The 27697-nt window shown below is 36.7% G+C and overlaps 1 protein-coding gene across 1 annotated transcript; it reads right to left on the reverse strand.

Moving 5' to 3' along the window:
- Nucleotides 1-99: 99 nt before the first annotated feature.
- On the reverse strand, nt 100-27596 carry LOC121406290 (E-selectin-like). Its single transcript, XM_041597305.1, has 12 exons — nt 27569-27596; nt 25885-26067; nt 24083-24265; nt 20164-20346; nt 19031-19210; nt 17755-17934; nt 13980-14093; nt 8178-8213; nt 6191-6285; nt 4814-5012; nt 2635-2734; nt 100-708 (listed from the first exon to the last, which is right to left on the reverse strand). Exons 1-12 carry the CDS (start codon nt 27594-27596, stop codon nt 219-221), a joined length of 1971 nt encoding a protein of 656 aa, XP_041453239.1. The 3' UTR covers nt 100-218.
- Between the last annotated feature and the right edge of the window lie 101 nt (nt 27597-27697).

The raw sequence follows: 27697 nt of genomic DNA on the forward strand, positions 1-27697 counted from the left end.
CCTTAGAAAAATGTTGATTTGAATCAAAAGAGAAAAATCAGACAAGCACAATGCTCAAAATTTCATCAAAATCGGATGTAAAATAAGAAAGTTGCGCCTAATTCACGTTTATAACATTAGGCCTATACATTATTCACTTATTTTGTATCCATACGTCGGTTACTAGACGACGAGTCGTTGACGATGTGGAGTAAGTCAGGTCGTTGGATCAAGGCCGGTTAGAAATACGTGTCCAGTTTTCCATTGTAGCCTTTAGGCTGTTCGCTCCCGTTCGTGGCGCCATGATGGTAGGGCCCGTTTGTTAAGTAACCATGGTAACCACCGGTTCGCTTTCCGTACGAGAACCCATTGTCGTGTACCGCGTAGTGATCCTTGAAGCCAGGAGATGCGCCATCATTCATGCCAGAATCTAATCCCATCTCAAGCTTGGCGTTCATTTCGTGCATGATTCGAGGGTTGGTTTGCGGTCTAGGACGTTCATATCCCCCTGTTGGCCCCCGTTTCAAATAGCCCGGTATTCCATAAGAAGGGTCACCCTTCGTTAGCTTCATCTCCTGTCTCTTCCGGCGGACAGCAAAACCAACGAAAGAGATGACAACGAAAAAGAGAATGGCTAGGATGGCGATAATGGGGAGGCTGATAATTAGCACCTCTCTTTTGCTATCCACTGTGGCAGTGTCCGGTGTGTCTGTGGTGACCATATCTTGTCTTTAAAGATAAATGAATAAATAAATAAATAAATAAATAAATATATATGTATATATATATATATATATATATATATATATATATATATAATATATATATATATATGTATATATATATATATATATATGTATATATATATATATATATATATATATATATGTATATATATATATATATATATATGTATATATATATATATATATAAGACTTAATAGAAACGTCGTTAGGAGACATAATCTTCCGAATATTTCTGTCATAGACCTTTAGACCTTTAGGGATGATTTTATTATCCAAAACAGGTTGTATCATTTTAAATTTGGTGATGAGACCAACGCGCAATAAATACGATGCGCAACAACATGACGCGACATGTGCATTGTTAGAAGAAATTGTCACGTAATGAGTCCAGGCAACTATTATGACGTAGAGTTAAATCGGCAAAAGAGTCTATTGATTCATCGGTAAGGAAGAAAAGTTCACTTGGTTTCAGGCATTGGGAAGGCGCGGAAAGACACATTTATTCCGTGGGGGCGAGGGTCCCGAGACTGTAGATCAGCTTCTCTTTGAGTCTGCGATCCGTCTTACGGTTGCAAAAAATAGCAACGCATATCTGTAGATCGTTGATGAAATGTCCAGGTTGGTTGAAATGCGTTGCTACTGGCAGGCCAGGTGTGTTAAGTCGGATCGAACGAAGATGCTCTGTTTCTCCGTCAGCCAGACGTCGTTTAGTCTCCCCGCTGTAAAGCTTATTGCAGCGGGAGCATGTGGTGGACTTGAAGGAGGCCTTGACGCGCCAAGTTATTCTGGGTCCTTATTATACATTATATATATATATAAAATGCAGGTCAGAACTGATAGTTTAATGAAATTTGTTGAATTTAAGAATTGCGTTTGATTTAGTGGTTCCATGCATTAGACAAAGGTCTTGCAGCGACAATGGCGGCTTTATATGCTCAAGAGAATTTTGAATATAACTTAAATGAGCTGTGGTACATTTAAAACATCTCCTAACCCTGCAGTCGTTCGATCCCTATACGAAGCCCTTGTGAAAAATAAATGTATATATCAGTAATCAACTAAATATTAGGAAATTCTCGTTCCGCGACGTAAGACAAATTAAAGAAGCAGGAAATGTTGGGTTAAATGTCTGTTATGACAAAGACCAACCAAGACGTTTTTTGTCAAAGATTGGTGAATCAAAACAGCAGCTGGACTTTGGACAAACGACCAGGGGCCCGTAACACAAAGCTTAGCAATGATCGTAGACCATTTTTCTACGATGGATTCCATTGACTATAATGTACAATCAATCGTTAAAGAGAAATGCCAGTAGTTGCAGTAAACACTGATTTCATGAGAAAGTCTGTAAAACCAGGCTTAATTGTCAGTATATCATCGAGGATCTAGATCTGGTACAGTTACATAAACTGAACTTTGTGAAATCTTGAAATCTACGCTGAAAAATGTTTACACTGAAGATCACCAACACAGATAGGCACACGTGGGACAGTGTATTATTATTGCTGGAATAAAGACCCGACGGAAGTGACCGAATCCGCGCTTATTTTGCTTATTTCTCAGCAATTACACAATTTCTTCCAGAATCCTTTGGCACATATTTTTTATTTATACAAACAGACACCCCTGGGTGGTCATTACATTAGATTCTGTAAAAAGTCATTTTGAGATCGTTACCAATACTGGAATTTATCTTTAAACTTTGTGTTACGGGACCCAGTTTGCTATTTTTCGTCAGCGCCAAAACCTACGACGGAATTGCTGTCCGGTTCATCACGTTTCGCAAAGCCCTCCCAGGTGTTCATTGTCATTTGTCGAGCATTTCAATATATTTACTGCCTTCTTGAATTTGTTCTGCGTCGTTGGGCGAAAACTCCCTACTGTCTCAAATACAAACAGGAAACTCACATGCAGCGGACTTTTGCAGAGGTGTTGTCGACCCTCCCACATGTAAATCCATCAGCACATGGATTTTCCAGGGAGCAGGGGTTCGTCAGTAGCCCAAGACCTGTGGGTGAAAATTATTTTAAGGATGAAAAAATTATTGTGTGTTTAGTATGGGGATGGAATAGCCGGGCCTCTGGAAAGCTTGTTTTCTAATTTTTAAGGTCATTTAATACGTGTGTGCAGAAGTTTGCAAACTGACACTAGTTAAGTATTCTTTATCAAACCAAATCAAACACAACAATTGGTACAAAGCATAACCAGCTGATAACACTAAAGAACCCAGCATGATAGGTTTGGGACCCAAATGAAGCATCGCTTGGTGATGGGGCCCTTTCAATAGTGGTATTTAGCAAATTATATGACACCTAGATAGATCCTTGTGATTTGATTGGTTGTTTGATATTTTTCATTCAGCCCATTTGCAATGAGGTCATCAACCATTGCACTCGCGCACGAGACTGCAGCTGCAGGCACCAGTGCGCATGCTGTAATGACGTAACAATCAATAGACCGAACTCGCACTGCATGAGCATGTTTTGCATCGAAATTCATAAATTACATATGAAAAAAAAAATTAGGTGTCATATAAACCAAATAATGAATGTTTGTTCATTCCTGCAACGGACAGAATACTTCATTCGGTGAAAGATGAAATAATAATCCATTGCACTTATAAACATTCATTACTTGTATGGAGTAACATAATTATTTACAATGAATATAACTTAAGAACAAATAACACATGGATGGTGCAACAATATAATGAATATTTAAACCCATCCCCTTTATATCACAGAAATCGTCTGGTTCTTAGTATGCTGCTTTAAATCTGACGCATATTAATTGTAGGCCATATTCCGATCCAGGTGATTATCCAAAATGGCAAATATAAACCAAGTCTAAGAGAAATGTTCCTTTGATAATGATCAAATTACACCTTGGTAGACGCAAGACTGCGCTAAATATATAAAGAAATAATAATGATATCCGATTTGTATACCGCGCGTATCCACCTTGCTAGGTGCTCAAGGCGCTCCTATAATTACCCCGGCTAAGCTAGTCTAGCGTTTCCGGTGCATGCACACAGCTTTTTAAGGAATAACTTCCTGCCGGAACCCATTTACCACACCGTGGGTTGAGTGCAGCACAATGTGGAAACATTTCTAAAAAAAAACCCCTGTATGTTCTCATTAAGATGCACATAGTCAGGAGGCGGAGACTATAACTGCATCGAAGGGAGGCTGGCATTAACCCAAACTAGACCGGGCTTTTTTGGCTGCTCGGTGGCCGGGAGGGGGGGGGGGGTGATTCGACCATCCCCCCATGAGATATCGGCCGCCGATCGCGCGAGCGCCGCAAAAATGTGCACGCTGGTAGTGTACGATGTAATCTACAAGGCTTTATGGTAAAATTTTCCTCAAAGAATGAGATTTTATTTTATATGAATTAATTATGCTAATTTATGCATAAATCGTACTTTTGCTCTAATTCACTAAATAAAGCTATTAGAATGCTAACTTTTGGTAAAAATATTTTTCGTGGCATTCTTAACAATCGCAATTGAAAAAAACTTCGTTTTGGAAATCAATTTCTTATGTATTTTATTGTGTTATGAATTTCTGATGTATTTCTTTATTTTTCAACCATTTGTTTTCTTTGTTTTTTCACCAGATATATGGCACAACCTTTTTGAAGCATAATTATGCTAAGATCAATTGATTTCAGCTGTTTAAAGTAAAAATAATCATATCTTCATATCTTTATGAATAAGATGAGAAAAGTCAATTGCTTGACTTTGTACACAAAATCACGTTTTGGAACAACTATTGGTCTGACATGCACTTATGAAATGTTGCGTAATTTCAGAACTGCGTACCCGGGTGTCGTAAATTCGGTCTCACAAAATGCGCGAGATGTAAAAGTATAAACTCTGTGAGTGGGGCGGTCAAAATATTTCGCGCGGCGGAATGATCGCAGAAAATGTTGAGGGGGGTGATTCAACCCCCCCCCCCCTCAGCCATTTTGGGGTTAATCATCCATTTCTTTATTGGTCGTCCATGGTGAAACAATGACTTCCCCATTCACCATTCCGCTAACCATTCGAATTCTTTGCATGAGGCAAAACTGAATTATAAATTACTCTGAACGGTAAAACCTCCGATGCCCTCAATAGCAGCTGCCAGCACTGGTATCAACTGTTGAATCGTGACGTCACCATCATAGGTTACATTGAGTCTGATCCTCGCTGTAGTAAATAAACCAATGGCGTCATCATTTGCTGAAATGACAGCCCCGTTAACACCAATGACTTCTAGTAGGCTTTCCAAAGTATTCACAACCTAAAATGGTAAGAAAACAAGGTTAAGGATAAGAGCAGACCTACGTGGTAAATCAGCTGGGCAGGTAACATGGGTATGAAAGCAGGTTAATGTCGGAACTCTGAAGCAGTGCCGATGAGTTACCCGAACCCTCTAATTGTGATTGACAAAGCATAATCCAATATTTATAATTAATTGATGGCTTGATTGTGCGAGAAAAAAAATAGTTCTAACTAAAGAACCATACAATGTCCTTCAGATTGTGACCCATTCTAATAGATTCTAATCGCCCCTACCCAAAGTGAAATTATATGGTGAGACAATGACACTTGCACGATTTTTGGCTCAAGAGTTTGAGCATCGAATCGTGCCACGTCTTTCCATGTGTCAGTATGCAGGCCAATGCGGAACAGTGCTTAAATTGTCGTGCCAAGAAGTTAGAAAATTTCGAATTTAGATTTTAAATAAAGGGTACACTTAGACTTATTTATTTTCCGTCGGCAAAATAAAAAGTTTTTTTTGTATTCTTTCATTCAACAAAAACTGCTTATTCTTTCTTTGAAACAATAACCCCATTTAGTTGGACATCAATTAATAAGCTGCGTATCGTTGCTTTGGTATGCTAAAACACCCCCCCCCCCCGTGTTCTAACCATCGTCACTTTTGTCCCGATTTCTCTCGCACTTTTTATGAAATGTATCATTGTCTACTTAAATATCTGAATTATCGTTGTGAATTATAATTATTATTGTTTATTGAAATTAGAATCGTTAACTAGAATTGATTTTATACTGTTATAAATTGGAATTATTCTAAAATAGAACATGCATTTTTATTGTAGTTTAAATTATGTACACTTTGTGGTTTTTTTTCTTTCATTCAATGGCAATTCAGCCTTTGAGCTGCAATAATTGAATAGATATATTTTGAATCTTGAATCTCATATTAATCATTACAATGTCAAATATTTACAGACATTACACTGAAACATAGAAGTACAGATAAAGTCAGAATTCTGCAAGGAAAGCAAATGATTTGGAGACTGTGTCAACCATCTCTAAATAAAAATGATATAAATAAATAAATAAATAAATGACATGAAAAAGAAAATCAGGGGCACACCTTTCTCTAAAATTTCAATTCGTTATGTGCGTGCATGAGTTTTGGAAAGGGAAAATTAATTATGTCATGATATCTACCCTGTCCTTTAAGCTCTGCACGGCTGATGAACCAATAGGGATGGCTGCATGTGTTCTTGTACTGTTTTCAACCCCAGAAATTTCCAAGTCAAATTCTGTATGGAAGCAAAGGTGAGTAAATATTACAATGCAAAAGGCAATTCTAGTACAAGAAAGTGGTATTGGCTAAAAATGGTAACCAATGTTTACCTTTATGATTGGCAAACGATCAAAAGTTTCAAGCTAATACGACCATTAAAATTCAAAAGATATCAACTATAATTTAGCATGAATGAGAAAATATAGCGGCAGTTTGAAAAAGAAAAAAATGTTAATTTTCCTAAAGAATGTTGAAGAATTTCGATCACACCATGGTTCCCTTTCATGATTGTACTATGGCAAGAACATTTGACTTTAGTATGGGGCTGTTGCAGAAAGAGTTGCGTTTAAACGCAAGCCAAAAAATCAATCGCAAGTCCCAAATGCGCGCTGTTGATTGGTTGAAAATCGAGTTGCGCGTGATTTTTAGAGTTGCGTTTGATTGCAACTCTTTCTGCAACGGGCCCCATTTAAGAAAATGGTTCCTTCGTCGGTTTTATTTCTTTGAGCCTCTGCTTTGAATTTAACGCAACCCAGTCAATCGACGAATTTCCGGTTGAATGACTAATTGAATTTAAGATAACCGGTGTAGAATATTGATTTCCTAGAAATATTAAAAATGTGGACCAAGTGTATTTTTTACTTGATAAAAAAGCGCACATAATTAGGGGGTCCGCGCTAATACAGCTGTTCGGAGTTTACATCAAATCAAGCTTTATCAAATTTCCTGTCCTTTGTTACATTGGTTAAGCAGATTTCAAAGCAAGATATTAAGAAAGCATGCCTGATATGGCAGGAATCATAAATTGCATAGACCGGGATTAATTAATAGAACAAGTTGAATGCCTATGGCGGTCTCATCTGCATCACATGATTCAATATAGCAGCAGTGCTGACTTTGAAAACTACTATAACTCGCACAAGATGTTCAGTGATACTTGGTTACTCTTATTTCCACGTTTTATGAACTACACCAATACACTTACAGAGATATGATGGTAATTCAACAAATACCCCCAACTTGGCCAAAGTTCATTGACCTTACTTGACCTTTGACCTTGATCATGTGACCTAAAACTCGCACAGGATAATCAGTGATACTTGATAACTCCTATGTAAAAGTTTCAAGAGTCAGATCCATAAACTTTTAAAGTTATGATGGTAATTCAACAGATACCCCCATTATGGCCAAAGTTCATTGACCTTTGACCTTGGTCATGTGACCTAAAATGCGCACAGGATGTTCAGTGATACTTGATTACTCTTATGTCCAAGTTTCTCCTGCATCACGTGATTCAATATAGCAGCAGTGCTGACTTTGAAAACTACTATAACTCGCACAAGATGTTCAGTGCTGCTTGATTACTATCATGTCCAAGTTTCATGAATCAGATCCATAAACTTTCAAAGTTATAATGGTAATTCAACAGATTCGGCCAAAGTTCATTGACCCTAAATGAACTTTGCCCTTGGTCATGTGACGTGAAACTCATGCAGGATGTTTAGTAATACTTGATTAACCTTATGGCCAAGTTTCATGAACTAGGTCAATATACTTTCTAAGTTAGGCGGTCATTTCAAAAACTTAACCTTAGGTTAAGATTTGGAGTTGACGCCGCCGCCGCCGTCGGAAAAGCGGCGCCTATAGTCTAACTCTGCTATGCATGTGTGACAAAAATGAACCGCCCCTTTTGTTTATAACTAAATCGAAGGTATTTTATTTGTGCGGGGCTCTATCACTGGACTCATCATTCTATAAGCCTTTTATCAGAAAAAATATGTTTATTCATCATGTTCACATAATGGGGGAGCTGCCTGCATATAACGTCACACATTACGGGGAAAATCATAACCAATAATCATTAGAGTGAACTTCCGCAACTTGTGTCTACTTTAAAGAAAAACGTACCTGCTCGCTTGCAAACCGAATGATTTTGAGTACACTCTGAAAAAGAAGTAAAGAGTGGTACAATGATTTATTGAAACTCGAATAAGGTAAGCGTGAAACACTTGGAGGTTGATTTAGCGGTCTTTTTTCAATTGGTCCAATGCAAATTTGTCCAAACACCAACTCGTCTATTATCATTTTGTCTACCGTCAGTTCGTCCACTATCCACATGGTGTAATTGCCATTTCGTCCACTCATCATTTTGTCTAATAACCAGTTGATACAATAGCCATTTAGTCCGATTGGGCTAAGTGTTAATTGAATGAATGAAAATAAAATAGATATTAGACCAACTGGTTACGAGACGAAATTGTCTTAGACGAACTGGTGATTAGACGACATTAATCGTCAAACTTGGTGAGCTGTATCAACATGATCAAAGCAGAATATCTTTTGAAATAAGACAGTTATCCAGAGAAAAGATGTCTGTTTTGCGGGAAGTTTGTAGGCCTATAAAGAAGAAAAAATGATCTGAGAAATTATAACTCTTTTTATTGTCAGATAAGACACGTATTTTTGTTATTGTTTAATATCATTGTTGTAGAGTAGCAAAGTGCGCATTTTAGTTGGTACACTGGACAAAGTTTTTGATTGTGAAAATTGAAACTCGACATAGTGGCGGTGTTTGTTTCAACTCATTGGTCCTTTTTCTAAACCGGGGTTTAACTGGGGCACACATCTCTATTCGTACAAGTTCGGGTTTTTAACTCTTATGGGACTCAAATCATTTATAACTGTCTCAGAATGATAACTGAACTATTTTATTTTATTTCTTCATTGTCAAAGCAAAGGAAAACAAAATAGTAAATCTAAGAAATAAACAACTATACGCAGATTGCTTCATATGAAGAGCTCACTTGAAAAAGGGGTTAGGTCCATTTTTCATCAAATTTGATTTTTATGTCTCAATGTATAGATTTTTAGTAGCTCTATAAGATGATACCAAAGGAAATTTGAAATTCCTATTTAAAAGTGAACTAAAATGGCAAAGAATAATCCCTTTTTCTTCAAAAGGGGCTAGGTCCACACAGAAATTTTTTGGAAAAGAATATCATAAAAATATAAAGACAGGTCAATTTTTTTATACCCAATTTTATGTTCTCATGGTAGGTATCATGAAAAATCAGTTTCGCATAAGGATATTGCAATATTGGAGAATTAAAAAAAAATGATTTTCTTGGAGTGGACCTAACCCCTTTTGCAACAAAACCCTTCTGAAGAACTCACTTGTCGAAAGGGGTTAGGTCCATTTTTCATAAATTTTATTGTTTTGTGTCTTTTAACCTCTAAATTTTCAGTCATTCTGATGATACCAAAGACAATTTGATATTCAAACGAACACGTGAATGAAAGTGGCAAAGAAAAATCACTTTTTAAATCAAAAGAGATTGGATTCATTTCAGTTTAATTGCAAAAGGGGTTAGGTCAACTATGATAATTTTTTTTCAAATATATACAGAAAAAAGTTGAAGACAGGTAGATTTCATTTATACCCAAGTTTATGTTTACATGATAGGGTAGTACATCATGACAATTTAGTTTCTCATAAGAATATTGCAATAAGTGAGAATAAAAAACATGATTTTTCTCGGAATGGTCCAAAGTGGACCTAACCCCTTTTGCAACTAAACTCTTCATATATAGATTTTTGCTCTCTTAATTTTAGCACGGAAATAGACCTTGGTATAAGTTAAACCTGACTTCAGCATGCGGGCCCCAATATTTATACACTTGTTTATAGAGCTCATATAGCTGACTGGAAGTTAAGTACTAGTCAAATGATATCTAAATATTCCTTGGTACCAGAGTTAAAAGGGAAACTAACCCAAATAAAAACTTGTTTCTAGAGGAAAAAGAAAAACCAGACATGTTAATAGGTGAAAGTTTGAACAATATCGGGCAAACAATAAGAAAGTTATGAATTTTTAAAAGTTATGAATTTTTAAAAGTTGTAAATATTGGTAATCACTAATATACATGGAGACTTCAAATTGGCTGAATGTGTGATGTCATAGTGATGTAGGGCAAGGACATAGAGATATAGCAAACTAGTAATATATCTCTATGAGCAAGGACTACTCTTACATGTACTCCAGGACTGTTCTGCTTTTCAGTTGATCAACATGATCAATAACACAATTTTCGACCTCTACGCCCGAAATGAAAACAGCCCCACGATTTGAGGGATAGCGCGATCACTGGTGATGGCGCGCAGGGGAGAGAATGAAGAAAGGGGGGGGGGGGGGGGAATAACAAGTAAACCAACGTCTAGAATCTAGACTAATGGAATGGCTAAAATGTCATTTTATTCAAAAGTTTTATTTCAAATTATATTTTTATTTCATGAGGACATAAAACAGTATACTACCTGGGCTATATTTAGATTACTGCCACAAGGGAATAGGTACTTAGGAGAAAACAACAAATTCCTGATAATTAAGTAGATGGCCTATGTAAAAGTTGTTCTTGCCCCTTGGCATAAATTACTTACCCAGTTGCCAATTTGAAATCTACAGTCTTAGGGATCTAACTTCTCAAAAGCCATAACTTTCTTATTGCTTGTCTGATTTCTTTCAAACTTTCACCATTCTGTGTTATTTATTTTTCTTCATTTCAACACAACATTTTATGACCAAGGCTGGATTCCACTTAGAAATATCAAACGGTGAAGGATAGGCCAATTCAGGTCCTATAAGTCGGAGTGAAGTGTATGTGCGAAAAGTGAAACAATTGAATCACTTAACGCTTATTTTAAGTTTAAAATGTTATGAAATCGCCATGTCAGATAGGATTTGTTGGTGACATAAAATCCCAGATCCTTAGCAAATCAACCATTGTAAATGCTAGTTTTTACATATGGTCAATTCCAGCGTAACGGACATGACATTCAACAAATTTTTGTAATTCAAAGGTTTATACAGTAGAATAAGCTGTCTTTTGATAATTGTTACTAAGCTTATCAGACACATTTAAGTATCAGTTACATACACATAAAATTTCAAATCGTTTCATTGAACAGTTGCGGAGAAATTGCACTCTTTGTGAGCGTAACGGACATGACACGAAATGGACGAAGCATTTTTACCTCCTATTGCTTATCAAAATTCCTGTGAATTCTTAGATTGCATGCACCTGACGTTGGTGTTAATTTAACCTTAAGATCATGTTCTATCCATAAAATGGTGTTTAACAACAGTTTTGCAGTGCATTCTGTATTCCTAGCTCAAAATGTAGCGTAACGGACATGACACACGAAGCGTAACGGACATGACAGTTTCGTCCACTTTTTGTAAACGAAAGTAATTATTTTATTACAAGATATGGTACAAGTCTAATTGTTTACATGTTAAGGCTAGAGGTTAGAGACACATATCATCACTGTAATAATCTGTAATATGTCCTATTATTTTGCAATTTGAGAGTGGGTCTTTTTGTACAATATTTGTAAAACAAAAAAATTATTTTAAAAAATGTTATTTTACACCGGTTAACAACAGTTAATGAGTATTTTCCAGTTACTACCATCCACCACACATAATTAAAGGAGAAAAAGTGGACAGAAAAGATTATTTTTATTCATGCCCTAATATTTGATAATATACTAGCGTAACGGACATGACACCCTACGAAGTGAACCTCATCAGCACTTCTTAGTTTGAAAATGAAAGAAATATGAATAATGAATGTAATTACGTAACAGCAAAGTACCTTTACTAACACTCTAAAGAAAAATATGTAGATATTATCAGCAGGTATCATTAATTCAATAGCTATAGCCTAAGTGATAATTTTATATTGAAGACAATGTTTATCATATCACTACGGCACACTGAGAAGACCAAATCTCATTTTTTGTGAGAAGAAAACAAAATGTACCAGACCTGTATAAATCCAAGAAGAACATATTATGGAATGTATTTTATGATAAAGAACATGTACTAGTATAAATGTGAGTTTTAAGATTACAAAAAATGGTATTAAAAAGTATTTTAATAAAAATTTAATAGCAGTACCTGGAAACCGGTCTTTCATTATCGATTATGAGTTGAACGATAATCGGAATGTTTGTAATAGCTTCTGAGATTTTTTTTCATTCAAAATACCTATCATCCTGAGTATAATCATCCTTTCATCAAATCTTGGATGTTCTAAATCTTATGATCTTGCTTGCTGACAAATGTGGCTGTATCTAATTTTGTTGTATTGTCCACGCTGCTTGTGTACAATTGAAGATAAATCATTCAAATCGTGATTATGGCTGACCAAAAATACTGTGATGACATAATTATTGATCGTGCCACATTCTTTCAACGGCTCCTTTGCTTTGTGATACTGCAAAGAAGTGCCACTGTAGATTCATGGATTCATAGAGCTACATCATGTAACACAGATATCCGAATACAAACTTGCTGTTAATTGTGAGCCCATGTCATCACTGAAGAAGTATATGTTGAGGTTGGTGAAAGTCAGATACTTTGAAGTAATATCATCAATGATCATGAATTCACAAGTTGGAGTTTTATCATGCTCCAAACTGTCAGTGCAAAAACCTTAAAGATAATCAAATGTTTGTTCAAACACAAATGATGCAGATTGTGATCTGAGTATGTTGCCAGATCTAGCTGCATCTTATCCTAATATTATGTGGCATACCGTTAATTCTCAGAAAAATCTACCAGAACAAGAACTGAACTTTCATCATTCACCAACTTCTAAAAATAGCTTGAATGACATGCAAATTCTAGGAAATATTACATTCAGCTATCCTCAAACAATTGAGACTGACCTCAGTCCGTGACACTGAGCCTAATATTTTGTTTTTGTGAATGCTGCCATTTGCCATATACAAGGCGTCATGTCCGTTACGCGAATTGTCATGTCCGTTACGCCATTTTTATGAAAATGAGAAGTGGTAAGGGAAAATGATTGATACACATGGTAGGGGGTTTAATTCTAACATAGAATCTGAATCTGTAGTATATTTAGACAAATTTCCTGTAAGCTGTGAAAACTTTAAGTGAAAAACGTAACGGACATGACACTGATAATGGTAAAGAAATCACACAAATCTGAAGACAGATTTCTCTAAAATTGATAAATGGCATAAAATTTAACGATTATTTTCTGTTGATTTAAACATTAATCAACTATTCAAAAGTTAAAAGAGACCTCTGGGACCTTGTTTGCTTTTAGTAGAGACAGAAAAGATGAATTGTTTTAAAAATAGCCAAATTTTTTGCATTTTGCAATTTACTATTCTATATTTTTGATGATGGAAAAAACTACAAAATTTTATCAATATTGCGATTTCTCTATTGGAAATTGAGACTTTAAGGATTACTTTTTAAGAAAATTTGACTGCTTAATTGAAATCTGAAACTTCATTTTTTCTGTGAAGTGAACATTTTCCATGGAATTGCCCATATAAATTTGAAGGTAACAAGAAAGAAGTTGTGTATTCCACGCACATAAGAGATAAGAGAATAGTCTCTCTGTTTGTGAAAGTTGAAATGATAACTTCATTAGGGCAAGTAAAAGAAGACTGAGACTGTATGGTAAATGGTAACTCCCATAAGACCTCAGCAGGACAGCTTTTGCTGGTAAACGCCAAGTTGGTGGGGATTCGAACTCGCAACCTTGCGATTATGACCCCAATAATCTAACCACTAGACCGCATGACCCGATGGCATGTGAAGAATTGTTATTATTTGAGTCTCCATGCGACAAGGGTCAAGACCAATAACCAATAAGATTAAGTATTACCTGTTGAGCAGTTCATTCCGGTAAAGCCAAAAGTACAGTCACAAGTGTAAGAGTTGATACCATCTATACACGTCCCGCCATTTATACATGGGTAGGGATCACATTCGTTGATATCTATAAAGAGATAAAAACTGTTACAATTAATTAAAAAAGGGCTTTATTTCCTGACTATCATATACTGTTGCTTTCACTTTGGTTTATTTTCAAGTATATCCCTCTTATGAATATTAATGAGTATTCTAGACAAAGTATAATTTCAATACGAAAGCACATCGCTGCAAGTAACTCCGTATAGTTTTCTTGTAGCTCCTTATATATCTTTCGATATACTTTCATGGAGAGAACTGCGCATGCTCTCTGACCCGATATCCGCAAAAAATAGATAAATAGAATAAAATACCAGCTCTTGCTCAAATTGCTTACAGACAATCTGAGGAAAAAAAACAGTGTCGAGTCGGGTCTAGATCATCATGCAGAAAATTTAATTCCATGATTGGTCGACTTGTTAGAGGTTGAACGCTGCATTTTTTAGCGCAAATGTCCTACTATGCACAAATGTTCCTTGAGTCAAAATAAAAAGATTCATCCAAAGAGACACGCTGCATCTATTTTGCATAAATTTGCATATTATGTCGATATAGTGAAAACAAGTATTTAAGAATATATATTTAACCAGAACTGCTCTAAAATTGGAGACGAAGACTTTGGGTAAGAAAGGGAAGAAAATTGTCATGAAATTATTGGGATATCCTTGTTTACTATTACCTAATTTACATGAATTATGCAAATTATAATTTGAAACAGAGTATTTTTTTCATGAATCCTAAACTGTTTTATAAATAAGAGCAATTAATGTACAATGTGAACATTCTACATGAAAGAGAATATATTAGCGAAAACATTGATATGCTTCATGACAGTATTAGTGTCTTAATTTGCTTACAAAGAGTCCAAATATGTCAAAATATATTACGTGATATTGCTCCAAATCGAGACCAAAACAAACCTATATGTCACAGTCGCACTCATGAATCCGACTATAGAGTGATCAACGGTATGTCATTCGAGATAACACAATCCCAACACAATAGCTTCAATCGGCTTCTCGTAACAATTTTGTTGGTGTGTCTACCACACCGTCAGCTATGGGTATATACGAGTAAAATATATTTCGGTATCGGTAAAACACCATGGCATCTCTTGGAGAACTGACAACCCATGAATCATGACAAATGTACCCCCACCTCAATCCATATTTTAACTTTATTAAAATAAATATCTTTTGGACACCCCGAAATGGCAAAACTGGATTCCCGCTACTTTACAAGGACAGTTTGATATGTATTATCGACTTGGAAAAGACAGAATTATGATACATCAGTCAACATGTTTCCTAAAGAAAGATTTTCGTTTATTTAAGCCTACGCCCACGGGAGCCCCCCCCCCCCCCCCCATTCACCCCACCTCTCTACGTATTTCAACAATATATAAAATTGTCGTGTTTTTAAAGCCATCGGCAAGGCAAATGGCGTTTTTGACAAAGTAACTTTAATATCTATAAGGAACCTCTTTTATTTAGAGGGGAAATTACTCCGCAGTTTGTAATAATGCTCGAGAACAGTAAAATAACCCCACAGGAGCATGCCTAGGGTACCCTTCCTCCTTTCCCCTTTTGATTTAGTTTTTGATTTAGTACTCCAAAAATATTACTTTTGTTTGTATCGATATCTTGGAATAGATTGAGAAAATACTCTAAAGTGACATGAAGAGGAGCTGTGGCACACTGAAGAACAGCCACAATGTGAGCTCCAAACTACCCCAACCCCTTTATTAATTCCACTCTATGTTAAAATGAAATATTTTCAATGCCTCATCAGAAGAAAGATGCATTTCTTCTACAAAGCCGCTTTACATTCTCCTCTGGGAAAGTAGAGAAGGCATTATTTTATATCCCATGAAATTAAGTACATTACAGGGGCCTGTCGAAGTTGCCCCACCCCTTATTTTGTTTTGACAATGTGTATTGAAAATGTCATCCTAATGAAGCCCTCATCTGGAAAAGGGCACTTATCAAAAGCAGCATCTATAACAATAAAGGAGGCACTGGCACTGGAAGCAGAGGCCGAAGCACCCCCCAGATTTTTGGAGGAGGGGGAATTACGTGTATTATTATCCATGGACAGCACCCCCTGGAATTCCGGCAGATGTGAGAAAACGAAAAAAAAGTTACCAAAATAACCTTCATTTTGCAGTGCAATCCTTTTTGTTTCTTTGCTTGTTAAATTTCTTGGGCCCAAGGTGACCTTCATTTTATAGTGAACCTTTTTTGCTTTTTAGCACTCCCTGTAAAAATCGTTCACAGTGCCCGGAGGAGGCATTGTTCTAGTGCACAGGTAATTATATCAAATTAAAGCCTACACTTCTAAGGGAGCCACTTCCCCATCCCCATCACATTTTGACTATATTGAAATATTTCATGTTCTTATAGCCCCAACTGCGGCAAAGAGGCGTCTTTAGTACCTATCAAAGCAAATTTTAATTTTATTTAATGGATAGAAGAAACGTTGCTCTGTCGATTTCATTTTAGTTCATTAGATCCCATTCCATAAAGCAGCCTGCATGTCAAAAGTTTCACGTCTCATTCCGCATTTGACTCTATGTTTGAAACTAGCGTCCTTTGGAACTCTTAATTTTGACAAAACGTCATTTTTTCTACGTGGAAAAGTCTTGATTTCTTAAAAGAAAACATAAAGGGGACCCTCTGCCTGTCTGCAGGATACAGGTAGAAAAAAATCCAGTACATTGAAATATATCCAACATCGTGTGCCCGTCGAAGTACCCCCCCACACACACACACAATTCTAAATATTATATTACAGATAAACCATCCTGTTTTTTTTAGAGGCATCATTTCACAAGTTGCGTGTAGAAAATTCATGGTACAGAGCGTGCCTTAATGGTTCCCTACTCCTTTCCATACTACACTTTTTAAACTCCCTTTGGGGCCAAAGAAAATTCCTCTTACTTATTTCATTCTCTCAGCCATGGTTTCAAAACTTCTTTCTAATACAGCGATTGACTCTTACTAAGTATTGTACAGAGCTTTTATGTCAGACTTTCCCTCACATTCGGGAAATACGTCTGAGAAACCTCCAAAACTCGTGCAGGTAACGGATGACGGTCCGATCAGCTCATAACCAGTTGGACAAGAAAAGGTACATTCTTGTTGGTAGATTACTTGACTAACAGGTGTACACGAGGAACTTTCTTTGTCTTTAAAAGAAGTTAGAGTGCACATCACGACTAATTTGAAAGAAATAAATGAGGCGCAGAGTAAGCTACTAACTTTTTTTTTAAAGTGTGTCCCTTCTTAAACACAGCTCATAACGAGTCATCTTCGAGTGTATCCGAACGTCGACATATAAAAACTTCCTCTTCCTTCTATATACGTTTGTCGAGAAGTATTGATCGTTTCATTTTTAGTATATCTATAAAGAATTCTTTTCCAATCACTATATTTCCACAAGTTCTTATCGAGATACAAGGTCTTTGGCCAATAGAGAACATCCCTTTACTGTCATAAAAGAAGTTCTTCCAAAAGAATACTGCCTTGTACATGTAACGGTAGACACATACATTACATCTTACCCCAAGCCAGGGTTATCGCCGCAGAAATGCAGTGCATTTCGTTTTTTTATTGTGTTCCCAGAGTTACTTTTCGAGGTTCTGGAGCTTTGAATAAATTGATTATTGTTCCTTTAGTTTATTTACTTACTCTGACATTGGGGAACTTCGTCTGAGAAATCTCTAGAGCTCGTACAGGTAAGTAATGGTATTCCGATAAGCTCATAACCAGTTAGACAAGAAAAGGTACATCCTTGGTTCAAACTTACTTCCTCACCAGGAATACATGAAGAAGTTACTTGTATTCCCAAATCAGGTACGGTGCAAGTTGCTGAAATATTGTGAACAAAACATGTCGAAAATAATTTGTGAATTAAGAAATCAAGATCTTGAATAAATAGTCGTTTATTTTAGCCGACTTGATTTTGGTTACTAGAACCTCGTTCCCACTGTCTTACGAGCCGTTACGATTGGAATTTTGAAATTGATCGCGAAAGTTTTAAGAACTTCCCAAATTTTCTCATGCAATCAATACGATTAGCACGGCTGATGAGATATGACCTTACACGATCTGATAGGATGACTATCGACGACACGATTACTCCACGATTAAAACAACGGATTCGATCGCGGCACGAATCGTGACAGTAAAAAGTAGTTATAAACCACAGATGGAGAACCACCATCAATTTAAAAGGATGAACATTCATATTACACAATTTCGAGGTATCAATTATCGGGTTTTCTTTTTTAAATGGTGAATTCTTACCCGGACTTAAGATTCATTGCTTAAAACTCCTTACTGCATTCAAGGAATTTATCCAGCCGGGCGCCCATTAATCTCACCTGGGTTGATTGCAATACAACAAGGATTGATATCCTGCAGGAGGAAATCACGCTGTGGTTTTCAATTGAACTAATCACCTCTGTTCAAAAAGCCAGAGTAAGAAGATCTGGACCCAGTCACTAATTCCCTATCACTCTAATAGCCCTAACACCACAACTACCACACAAGTGTCACAACTCATTCTATTATCAATACAATTATTGTGATAATCACCATCTTTATTTTCATCATAGTTAACGATATCATAACCGTTAAATTGAGTCCAAATTCTTGATAAAAAACATAGATGTAGTCATAACCACTCTTACTTAATAAAACTTTCCCAAATATTTCATTCTCTCAGCCATGGTTTCAAAACTTTTTTCTTACATGATACAGCAATTGACACTTACCAAGTATTGTACAGAGCTTTTATGTCACATTTACCCTTACATTCGGGAAATACGTCAAGTAAAGCTCATGTTATCGGCACAGAAATGCAGAGCATTTCACTTTTCCGGCATTGTATTCATGAACATTATTTCCAAAATTCTAGAGCTTTAAATAAATGGATAATGGTTCCTTTACTTTATTTACTTACTCTGACATTGGGGAAATTGATCCGAGAACTGTCCGGAGCTTTCGCATGTGACAAAAGATGGCCCAGTCAGATCGTAACCAGGCGGACAAGAGAACGTACATTCTTGGTTCAAGCTTACCTCTTCACCAGGAGTACATGAAGAAGTTACTTCTATTTCAAAGTCAGGTACGGTGCAAGTTGCTGAAATGTTGTTAAAGAAATCATATAAAAAAATCCTAATGTGAGAAATCAAGATCTTTAAGAAATAGTCGTTTATTTTAACGGACTTCGATTACTAGAACCTCCTTCCCACTGTAGTGCAAGTCGTTACGAACGCCACCATTGGACTTTCGAAATTGATGGCAAAAATTTTAAGAACATTCCAAATGTATCATACTATCAATACAATAATCACGGCTGATGGGATATGATCTTTTAGGATCTGATGCGATGACTACCGACGACACGATTACTCCACGATTGAAACAACGGATTCGATCGCGGCGCGAATCATGACAATGAAAAGAAGGAATAAACAACAGTTGGACATGTTGGAGAACCACCATCAATTTAAAAGAATGAACACTCATACAAAACAATTTCGAGGTGTGAATAATCTAGTTGCCTTTTAAATGGTGAATTCTTACCCAGACTTAAGCTCCAACTGCTTAAAAGTCCTTACGGCATTCAAAGAATTTATCCAGCCGGGCACCCATTTACCTCACCTGGGTTGATTGCAATACAACAAGGATTTAAATCTTCCGGAAGGTAATCACGCTGTGGTTCGCAATTGAACTAATCACCTCTGTTTAAAAAGCCAGCGTAAGAAGATCTGGACCCAGTCACTACTTCCCTATCACTCTTATAGCCCTTACACCATCACAACTACTACATAAGTGTCAGAACTCATTCTATTATCAATACAATTATTGTGATAATCACCATCTTTATATTCATCCTCGTTAACGTTATCATAACCATTAATCAAGTCCAAAATCCTGATAAAAACATAAGATGTAGTCATAACCGCTATTACTTGATAAAACTTTCCCAAATATTTCATTCTCTCAGCCATGGTTTCAAAACTTCTTTCTAATATAATACAGCGTTTGACACTTACTAAGTATTGTACAGAGCTTTTATGTCAGACTTACCCTCACATTCGGGAAATACGTCTGAGAAACCTCCGAAGCTCGTGCAGGTAACGGATGACGGTCCGATCAGCTCATAACCAGCTGGACAAGAAAATGTACATTCTTCTTGGTAGTCTACTTGAGTGGCAGGTGTACACGATGAACTTACTTTGTCTCCAAATAAAGTTACAGTGCACGTCACGACTAATTTCAAAGAAAAAAATGAGGCGCAGGGTAAGCTCCCGACATTTCAAATATGTTCCCTATTACACACAGGTAATAACGAATCATCTTCGAGTGTATCCAGATGTTATCGCACATAAACTTTCTTTCTTTATATTACATGTACATGTATGTGCGTATGTGGACGCATCTGTGTAAAGACGTGTTGGTCGTTCCGTTTTTGGTATATCTATAGAGGATTGCTTTCCAATCACAAAACATGCACAAGTTCTCATCGAGTTCAAATTTCTTTGGCCAATAGAGCACAGCTCTTTACTGTCATCAAACTCTTAAAAGATCTTCCAAAAGAATAATGCCTTTTACTAACCATGTAACGGGAGACAGATACATGAGATCTTGCCCCAAGCTCAGGTTATCGGCACAGAAATGCAAAGCATTTCATCTTTCCAGCATTGTATTCATAAACATTCTTTCCAAAATTCTACAGCTTTGAATAAATGGATAATGGTTCATTTACTTTATTTACTTACTCTGACATTGGGGAAATAGACCCGAGAACTGTTCAGAGCTTTCGCATGTGACAAAAGATTGCCCAGTCAAATCGTAACCAGGCGGACAAGAGAACGTACATTCTTGGTTCAAGCTTACTTCTTCACCAGGAGTACATGAAGAAGTTACTTCTAATTGAAAGTCAGGTACGGTGCAAGTTGCTGAAATGTTGTTAAAGAAATCATGTAAAAAATCCTGATGTGAGAAATCAAGATCTTCCAGAAATAGTCGTTTATTTTAACGGACTTCGATTTCGATTACTAGAACCTCCTTCCAACTGTAGTGCTAGTCGTTACGAACGCCACCATTGGACTTTCGAAATTGATCGCAAATATTTGAAGAACATTCCAAATGTTTCATACGAACAATACGATTACCACGGCTGACGAGTTGTGATTGCAACGCAAATTGTGACAGTGAAAATGAGGTATGAACAACAGTTAAGAGAACCATCGTAAGTTTAAGAGAATAAAAACTCATATAAGTCAAATTCGAGGTTTCGATAACTAGAACCTCCTTCCCACTGTAGTGCAAGTCGTTACGAACGGCACCATCGGACTTTCGAAATTGATCGCGAAAATTTTAAGAACAATCCAAATGTTTCATACGATTACCAGGGCTGATGAGATATGATCTTTTAGGATCTGATGCGATGACTACCGACGACACGATTACTCCACGATTCAAACAGCAGATTTGATCGCGGCGCGAATCATGACAATGAAAAGAAGGCGTAAACAACAGTTGGAGAACCACCATCAATTTAAAAGAATGAACACTCATAAGGCAATTTCACGGTTGTGATGTTGGGGCAATAAACCACAACTACCACTTAAGTGTCACAACTCATTCTATTATCAATACAATTATTGTGATAATCACCATCTTTATTTTCATCCTCGTTAACTTTATCATAATTTCATAAATCAAGTCCAAAATCCTGTAAAAAACATAAGATGTAGTCATAACCGCTCTTACTTGATAAAACCTTCCAAATATTTCATTCTCTCAGCCATGGTTTCGAAACATTTTTCTAACATACATTGTAGTAGGAGTGGGCTATACATGGGTCAAAAATACTTTTTTTGTAATTTCAATATTGGAACAGTTTTTTTTTATTCCTTGTAATGTATCTCAACATGAAATGACAATATTTTTTGTCTTGGGTCCGAGAAAAAAGTGTGCCGGGCCAAAATCCAAAATGGCCGCCAAAATCACAGTTTTGGCCACAACTTCTTTATTTGGTGGTCTTTTTCTTTGGTTTTGGTGTTTATTCATATGTATTTGGGGGCAGGCAATCTGTTTTTCCTATAATTAATACTTTTAAACCATTATTTGTAGAGTTGAAAGGTAATTATACCTAAATTTCTCAATTTTTATAGCCTTTTTTCAGCCCAAAAGTACATTTTATCGTCCTGGGGTTCTTCGATATTAGATGGTACAAGGTCAACAATAGCAAGCAGCTTCATAGAGCTATATCGCTTTTATTCCTCTACCGAGGGTTTTACGGATATTCGTGAAATATATCTTAAATTAAAAAAAATGTTAATTATCCATAGCGGCTAAACAGTATACATTGTACTGTACATGCTGCACTGCATAAATGCATTGGCCACCATGACGAGGCATGTATAAACTATAATGTTATACATGTACATGTAGAAATGAGCTCTTAGGTTTAGAATTAGATGCCTTAGAAATTGAAGATATGATTTGTCTCAGAAACTGAGGACATGTTTTGTCAAATATGCTAATTCAGGGGGCGGAGAAAGGTAATTAACCCCACATCATGGCATTTACACTGTAGATATTCTGGGTCCCGTTGCATAAAAATTTACCATTATGTTAACTGATACCCCTTTCATAAACCCAATTAAAATGAATTAGGCGGCTAATAGCAGCATAATTTGGTCGTAAAATTGGAGGAGGACAAGAGTTATCCGCATTACTCTGATGCTGCTATTATCCGCATAATAGCGGCATCAGGATAAGATTTTGAGTTTATGAACGCATTTCCAAATAATGCGGATAATTGCCATGGTGCGGTCACAAGGTCACCCTTTTCCAACACAACCGCATCGGAGGGGGCGTTTCCAGTTGTCATGGCGATTATCCGCCTTTTTCAGGACGGGCGCTTGTAAAAATAATGCGGCTTATTTTCGGAGTTTATGAACGCAATTTTTATTGAATTATCCGCATTACTCTTAGGCGGCTAATTGGAGGATAGGTTTATGAAAAGGGTATTAATGGTAACTTGCATGGAATCCTTGGTTCTGATCTGATTGGCTGTTGATCAATATTACCATGATAGTTACCTGACCCCATAAACATAGGCCAGTTAGACACCACAACCAAGTAAAAAAAAGCCTCCAAATGAAGAAGATATGGCTAGATATGTGATGTACATATATGATATACATGTATATGTGATATTTTCAATTAACGTTGCTGGTTTCATCATGTATATCAGCTGACAAGCAATCAAATTCACAATTTAATTTTAAACCTTAGGAGCTTATTTCTAATGTATGACACTATAGTTTATATACAGGCCTTGTCATATGTCATGGTGGTCAATGCATGGATATATATGCAGTGTAGTATGTACAGTAACAGTACATTGTATACTGTATAGCCCCTACAGATAATAAACATTTTTTCATTTAATAAGATATATTTCACAAATATCCGTAAAACCCATAGAAGAGGAATAAAAGCGATATAGCTCTATGAAGGTGCTTTCTATTGTTGACCTCGAACCATCTAAAATCCAAGAACACCAGGACGATAAAACCTGCTTTTTGGCTGAAAAAAGGCTATAAAAATTGGAAAATTTAGGTATAATTACCTTTTAACTCTACAAATAATGGTTTAAAAGTACTAATTATAGGAAAAACAAATTGCCTAGCCCCAAACACATATGAATAGACACCAAAACCAGAGAAAAAGACCACCAAATAAAGAAGTTGTGGCCAAAACTGTGATTTTGGGGGGTTTTGGCGGCCATTTTGGATTTTGGCCCGGCACACTTTTTTCTCGGACCCGAGACAAAAAATATTGTCATTTCATGTTGAGATAAGGTAAAAGGAACACAAAAAAACTGTTCCCACAGTAAAACAAAAAATCACCCATTTATAGCCCACTCCTAATTGTAATACAGCGATTGACACTTACTAGGTATTGTACAGAGCTTTTATGCCAGACTTACCCTCACATACGGGAAATACGTCTGAGAAACCTCCAAAGCTCGTGCAGGTAACGGATGACGGTCCGATCAGCTCATAACCAGCTGGACAAGAAAACGTACATTCTTCTTGGTAGTCTACTTGAGTGGCAGGTGTACACGATGAACTTACTTTGTCTCCAAATAAATTTACAGTGCACGTCACGACTAATTTCAAAGAAAAAATGAGGCGCAGGGTAAGCTCCCGACATTTTAAATATGTTTCTTTTATACACAGGTAATAACGAATCATCTTCGAGTGTATCCAGATGTCATTGCACATAACCTACTTTCTTTATATATTATGTGCGTATGTGGACGCATCTGTGTAAAGACGTCTTGGTCGTTCCGTTTTTTGGTATATCTATAGAGGACTGCTTTCCAATCACGAATCTTCCACAAGTTCTCATCGAGATAAAATTTATTTGACCAAAAGAGCACAGCTCTTTACTGTCATCAAACTCTTAAAAGATCTTCCAAAAGAATAATGCGTTTTACTGATCATGTAACGGAAGACAGATACATGAGATCTTACCCCGAGCTCAGATTATCGGCACAGAAATGCAGAGCATTTCATCTTTCCAGCATTGTATTCATAAACATTCTTTCCTAAATTCTACAGCTTTGAATAAATGGATAATGGTTCCTTTACTTTATTTACTTACTCTGACATTGGGGAAATAGATCCGAGAACTGTTCAGAGCTTTCGCATGTGACAAAAGATTGCCCAGTCAAATCGTAACCAGGCGGACAAGAGAACGTACATTCTTGGTTCAAGCTTACTTCTTCACCAGGAGTACATGAAGAAGTTACTTCTAATTCAAAGTCAGGTACCGTGCAAGTTGCTGAAATGTTGTTAAAGAAATCATGTAAAAAAATCCTGATGTGAGAAATCAAGAACTTTAAGAAATAGTCGTTTATTTTAACGGACTTCGATTTCGATTACTAGAATCTCCTTCCCACTATAGTGCAAGTCGTTACGAACGCCACCATTGGACTTTCGAAATTGATCGCAAATATTTGAAGAACATTCCAAATATTTCATACGAACAATACGATTACCACGGCTGACAAGTTGTGATCGCGACGCAAATTGTGACAGTGAAAATGAGGTATGAACAACAGTTAAGAGAACCATCGTCAGTTTAAGAGAATAAACACTCATATAAGGCAAATTCGAGGTTTCGATAACTAGAACCTCCTTCCCACTGTAGTGCAAGTCGTTATGATCGGCACAATCGGACTTTCGAAATTGATCGCGAAAGTTTTAAGAACAATCCAAATGTTTCATACGATTACCAGGGCTGATGAGATATGATCTTTTAGGATCTGATGCGATGACTACCGACGACACGATTACTCCACGATTCAAACAACGGATTTGATCGCGGCGCGAATCATGACAATGAAAAGAAGGCGTAAACAACAGTTGGAGAACCACCATCAATTTAAAAGAATGAACACTCATAAGGCAATTTCACGGTTGTGATGTTGGGGCAATAAACCACAACTACCACTTAAGTGTCACAACTCATTCTATTATCAATACAATTATTGTGATAATCACCATCTTTATTTTCATCCTCGTTAACGTTATCATAATTTCATAAATCAAGTCCAAAATCCTGTAAAAAACATAAGATGTAGTCATAACCGCTCTTACTTGATAAAACCTTCCAAATATTTCATTCTCTCAGCCATGGTTTCGAAACATTTTTCTAACATGCATTGTAATACAGCGATTGACACTTACTAGGTATTGTACAGAGGTTTTATGTCAGACTTACCCTCACATTCGGGAAATACGTCTGAGAAACCTCCAAAGCTCGTGCAGGTAACGGATGACGGTCCGATCAGCTCATAACCAGCTGGACAAGAAAAGGTACATTCTTCTTGGTAGTCTACTTGAGTGGCAGGTGTACACGATGAACTTACTTTGTCTCCAAATAAAGTTACAGTGCACGTCACGACTAATTTCAAAGAAAAAAATGAGGCGCAGGGTAAGCTCCCGACATTTTAAATATGTTCCCTATTACACACAGGTAATAACGAATCATCTTCGAGTGTATCCAGATGTTATCGCACATAAACTTTCTTTCTTTATATTATGTGCGTATGTGGACGCATCTGTGTAAAGACGTGTTGGTCGTTCCGTTTTTGGTATATCTATAGAGGACTGCTTTCCAATCACGAAACTTCCACAAGTTCTCATCGAGATAAAATTTATTTGGCCAATAGAGCACAGCTCTTTACTGTCATCAAACTCTAAAAAGATCTTCCAAAAGAATAATGCGTTTTACTAACCATGTAACGGAAGACAGATACATGAGATCTTACCCCAAGCTCAGGTTATCGGCACAGAAATGCAGAGCATTTCATCTTTCCAGCATTGTATTTATAAACATTCTTTCCTAAATTCTACAGCTTTGAATAAATGGATAATGGTTCCTTTACTTTATTTACTTACTCTGACATTGGGGAAATAGATCCGAGAACTGTTCAGAGCTTTCGCATGTGACAAAAGATGGCCCAGTCAAATCGTAACCAGGCGGACAAGAGAACGTACATTCTTGGTTCAAGCTTACTTCTTCACCAGGAGTACATGAAGAAGTTACTTCTAATTCAAAGTCAGGTACCGTGCAAGTTGCTGAAATGTTGTTAAAGAAATCGTGTAAAAAAATCCTGATGTGAGAAATCAAGAACTTTAAGAAATAGTCGTTTATTTTAACGGACTTCGATTTCGATTACTAGAATCTCCTTCCCACTATAGTGCAAGTCGTTACGAACGCCACCATTGGACTTTCGAAATTGATCGCAAATATTTGAAGAACATTCCAAATATTTCATACAAACAATACGATTACCACGGCTGACGAGTTGTGATCGGGACGCAAATTGTGACAGTGAAAATGAGGTATGAACAACAGTTAAGAGAACCACCGTCAATTTAAGAGAATAAACTCTCATATAAGTCAAGTTCGAGGTTTCGATAACTAGAACCTCCTTCCCACTGAAGTGCAAGTCGTTACGAACGGCACCATCGGACTTTCGAAATTGATCGCGAAAATTTTAAGAACAATCCAAATGTTTCATTTGATTACCAGGGCTGATGAGATATGATCTTTTAGGATCTGATGCAATACCGACGACACGATTACTCCACGATTCAATTAACAGATTCGATCGCGGCGCGAATCATGACAATGAAAAGAAGGTATAAACCACAGTTGGAGAACCACCATTAATTTAAAAGAATGAACACTCATAAGGCAATTTCACGGTTGTGATGTTGGGGCAATAAACCACAACTACCACTTAAGTGTCACAACTCATTCTATTATCAATACAATTATTGTGATAATCACCATCTTTATTTTCATCCTCGTTAACGTTATCATAATTTCATAAATCAAGTCCAAAATCCTGATAAAAACATAAGATGTAGTCATAACCGCTCTTACTTGATAAAACCTTCCAAATATTTCATTCTCTCAGCCATGGTTTCGAAACATTTTTCTAACATGCATTGTAATACAGCGATTGACACTTACTAGGTATTGTACAGAGCTTTTATGCCAGACTTACCCTCACATACGGGAA

This window comes from Lytechinus variegatus, chromosome 19 (genome assembly GCF_018143015.1).
Source record: "Lytechinus variegatus isolate NC3 chromosome 19, Lvar_3.0, whole genome shotgun sequence".
Classification (NCBI taxonomy): domain Eukaryota; kingdom Metazoa; phylum Echinodermata; class Echinoidea; order Temnopleuroida; family Toxopneustidae; genus Lytechinus; species Lytechinus variegatus.